This window comes from Pholcus phalangioides, unplaced genomic scaffold (assembly GCF_987345545.1).
Source record: "Pholcus phalangioides strain wild (caught in Gottingen) unplaced genomic scaffold, Ppha-v1.0 ptg000013l_1, whole genome shotgun sequence".
NCBI classification, from domain to species: Eukaryota; Metazoa; Arthropoda; class Arachnida; order Araneae; family Pholcidae; genus Pholcus; species Pholcus phalangioides.
Window position 1 is genome coordinate 3,742,726 of NW_028301606.1, and position 3,054 is coordinate 3,745,779.

The window sequence follows — 3,054 nt, forward strand, 5'->3', positions numbered from 1 at the left end:
TTTCCCACATATGTTCTGCAACGGCCGAACTTTCCGTTTTACCCAGGCGGCAGCTCCTCTGGTGTTCCTTTATTCTTGTAGCAGTACTTCTTTTTGTTGTTCCTATGTATACTTTTTCACACGAGCATGGAATCCTGTAGACACCTGCCATGCACAGCGGGTCTCTCGGATCTTTTGCCGAGCGTAGCGATTGTGCTAAATTTCTGGTGGGTTTGAAGTCATCTCACATATCAACGACATGTTCCCACATGATATAGCGAACCTGTTTCGCCACTGCCTCACGTCATCCTACTTCATCTGGAATGGCAGTATATATGAACAACTTGATGGTGTAGCAATGGGCAGCCCCCTCAGTCCGGTGGTAGCCAATTTATTCATGGAGAGATTTGAAGCTGAAGCCTTACGGTCTGCCCCACTAAGCCCTTTGGTATGGCTTCGTTACGTAGACGATACATTTGTGTTATGGCAGCATGGGGACCTCGAACTACAAAGATTCATGGAACATCTCAACAGCATTCACCCAGCTATAAAGTTCACAATGGAAACGGAGAAAAATTCACAACTAGCGTTTCTGGATGTTCTGGTGAACAGAACTGACGACAACCGCTTAGGGCATAGCGTTTTTAGGAAACCGACGCATACCGACCGGTACCTCCACAAAAACTCCAACCACCATCCGAGACAGAAGAGAGGCGTGATAAAGACACTGGTAAATCGTGCTAACCGTATCTGTGAGCCGCAACATCTGGACACAGAACTGATCCATCTACGGAAGGCCTTCAAAGCTAACGGTTATTCGGTAAAAGAGTTTCAAAGAGCCATACGACCGTGCCTGGAAAGTAACAACAATAGTAACGAAGGAAATCGGGAACCCCGAGCCAAAGCCTACTTACCTTACATCTGGAAGGTCACCGATCGAATCGGTAAAGTTTTGGAAAAGTTCAACGTCAAGCCCATTTTCAAACCCACCAGAAATTTAGCACAATCGCTACGCTCGGCAAAAGATCCGAGAGACCCGCTGTGCATGGCAGGTGTCTACAGGATTCCATGCTCGTGTGAAAAAGTATACATAGGAACAACAAAAAGAAGTACTGCTACAAGAATAAAGGAACACCAGAGGAGCTGCCGCCTGGGTAAAACGGAAAGTTCGGCCGTTGCAGAACATATGTGGGAAACCGGCCACAAAATTAAATTTGAAAAGACCGAGGTAATATCGTCGGAGGTGCACTACCATGCTCGTCTTCATAGAGAAGCCATTGAAATATTCAAGCACCACAACATGAATCGAAAGGAGGAGACGATGAAGGTGCATCCCACTTGGGTCCCGGTACTTCAGCGCCGCAGAGAGTTGAGATGTGCCCCCGATGAATGCCAGAGAGAAAATGACCTCGACAGCCAATCGTCGCCAGACACCACTTGCAGCCAATCGGCGCAAAACACATCCACACAAGCCAACCAATGCGGTTCTTCTGCGGCCGATCAAGTCTCAGAAATGCATATAGAGAACAAGTCGATGACAGTAGATGTACGAAGCCTTTCTCGCTTGCCGCGGAGACTTACGTCGAATTAACCTCAGATGATGCCTGCCACAGATGTGGGCGAAACGTCAGGAAGAAAATCTCCTAGACCATGGCCTAATAACCCGGAAACAGTTTGCAAGTCGTTTAACGCCGGCCATGAAAGCCTCAGACAATATATCAAGTTATTACTTTTACAGGGTGACTGAGAGAGAATCACCCGATTTCAAAATGATGTACAGTATTTATTTAAAAAAAACACAGAATATATGATAATGAGAGTCCGGAAGTTCATACAAAATGTCATAAATGCTTTTTTTCTTTTTTGCCTATTTTCACACGTTTTCTGTAAAAACACCTATTTGGAGTTTATTTTGCCGTAAATTCCTATTTCGATACAGTTATATGTTTCTTAGTGAATTTTAGCGGCGGTATTCTGTAGAACTATAATAATATAATATATATATATATTTATTTATTTATTCTAATTCTCAACCCTTAGTATTACGAGACTCGGTCGATTGTCCTGCATATGGAAGGGTTTTCAATTTAAACGTGTTCCCGCTACAAATTCATTGCTCCCCCGCCCCCAGTCTGACTTTCTTCATTATAAGTAATGGACCGTGAACGTGAACAAGTGACACAGACAAGTGATTCTCAAACATGTTATTTAAGTAGCCAGCATGCAAAAATTGTGTACAATTTTGGTTAAAAAATTGAAAGAGCCATTACAAAAATGTAGTAATCCGCCTGCAAAAAAAAAAGAATGACTTTGCGCGCATCTGAATAAATTAGTTTTGTTTTTCGCGTCATCTATCTTTCACTTTGAATATTACTTTTTGGTTTTACATGTATAAATTTTGATCCCATTGGTTTGATTCTATCAGGGTTTTTTTTTCCCCGAGAAATCAATTTCTCACCAATTTCCAAGATAATTGTTTAGAAAAATTGTACCCACATATAAAATTATCGGATGCAGTGAAATATCGGTTAATACGATGTTTCTTCTTTCTGTTGCGAAACAACGGGGTGGGTGGACTGGATACATCGTGTAAGTGAAATACACTAATCACACAAGGAAACGCACGTCCTTCGTCATCACACTTTATTTACGGGAGTCATTCCACTTAACATGTTGCCAAAGGGAGAACTACAATACTCTTCATGCTTTTGGCATAACCCGCCATTATAAAGGCTTCACATTTATATCGTAACACTCCTCCTTGCCAAAGCATGACGAAAGGAAAAATAACGTTGATGCGCTTCATCCTCCTTGCCAGCAGCTGGTTTGCTGCTGCTGCTGGACTTGCGGGTCTTTGGCTCATTCTCTTCCTTCTCGTCCTCTTCGGCACCGTTATCGACGTCGGATTCATAGTTCTTCGATTTCTTACCTTGGTGACCATCACCGTGTTTCTTGGACGGCAAAACTTCATCCTCTTCTTTCTCTCCAATACCATTTCTTCGTCCTCTTTTGTCTGCCGGCCTACGGCCTTTCGCTTCAGTAACTTTGATTCGTAATCTGAATCCGAACCGGTGT

General features: G+C 43.1%; 1 protein-coding gene across 1 annotated transcript; it reads left to right on the forward strand.

Moving 5' to 3' along the window:
* The first annotated feature begins 238 nt into the window (after nucleotides 1-238).
* Nucleotides 239-1,726, forward strand: LOC149078482 (uncharacterized). The gene is made up of 2 exons (XM_089240973.1): nucleotides 239-1,483; nucleotides 1,718-1,726. Exons 1-2 carry the CDS (start codon nucleotides 239-241, stop codon nucleotides 1,724-1,726), a joined length of 1,254 nt encoding a protein of 417 aa, XP_089097099.1.
* The last annotated feature ends 1,328 nt before the right edge of the window (nucleotides 1,727-3,054 follow it).

Bases quoted from the DNA above. Each gene is read 5' to 3' on its own strand.
- LOC149078482 (XM_089240973.1), top strand. From the start codon at position 239: ATGTTCCCACATGATATAGCGAACCTGTTTCGCCACTGCCTCACGTCA.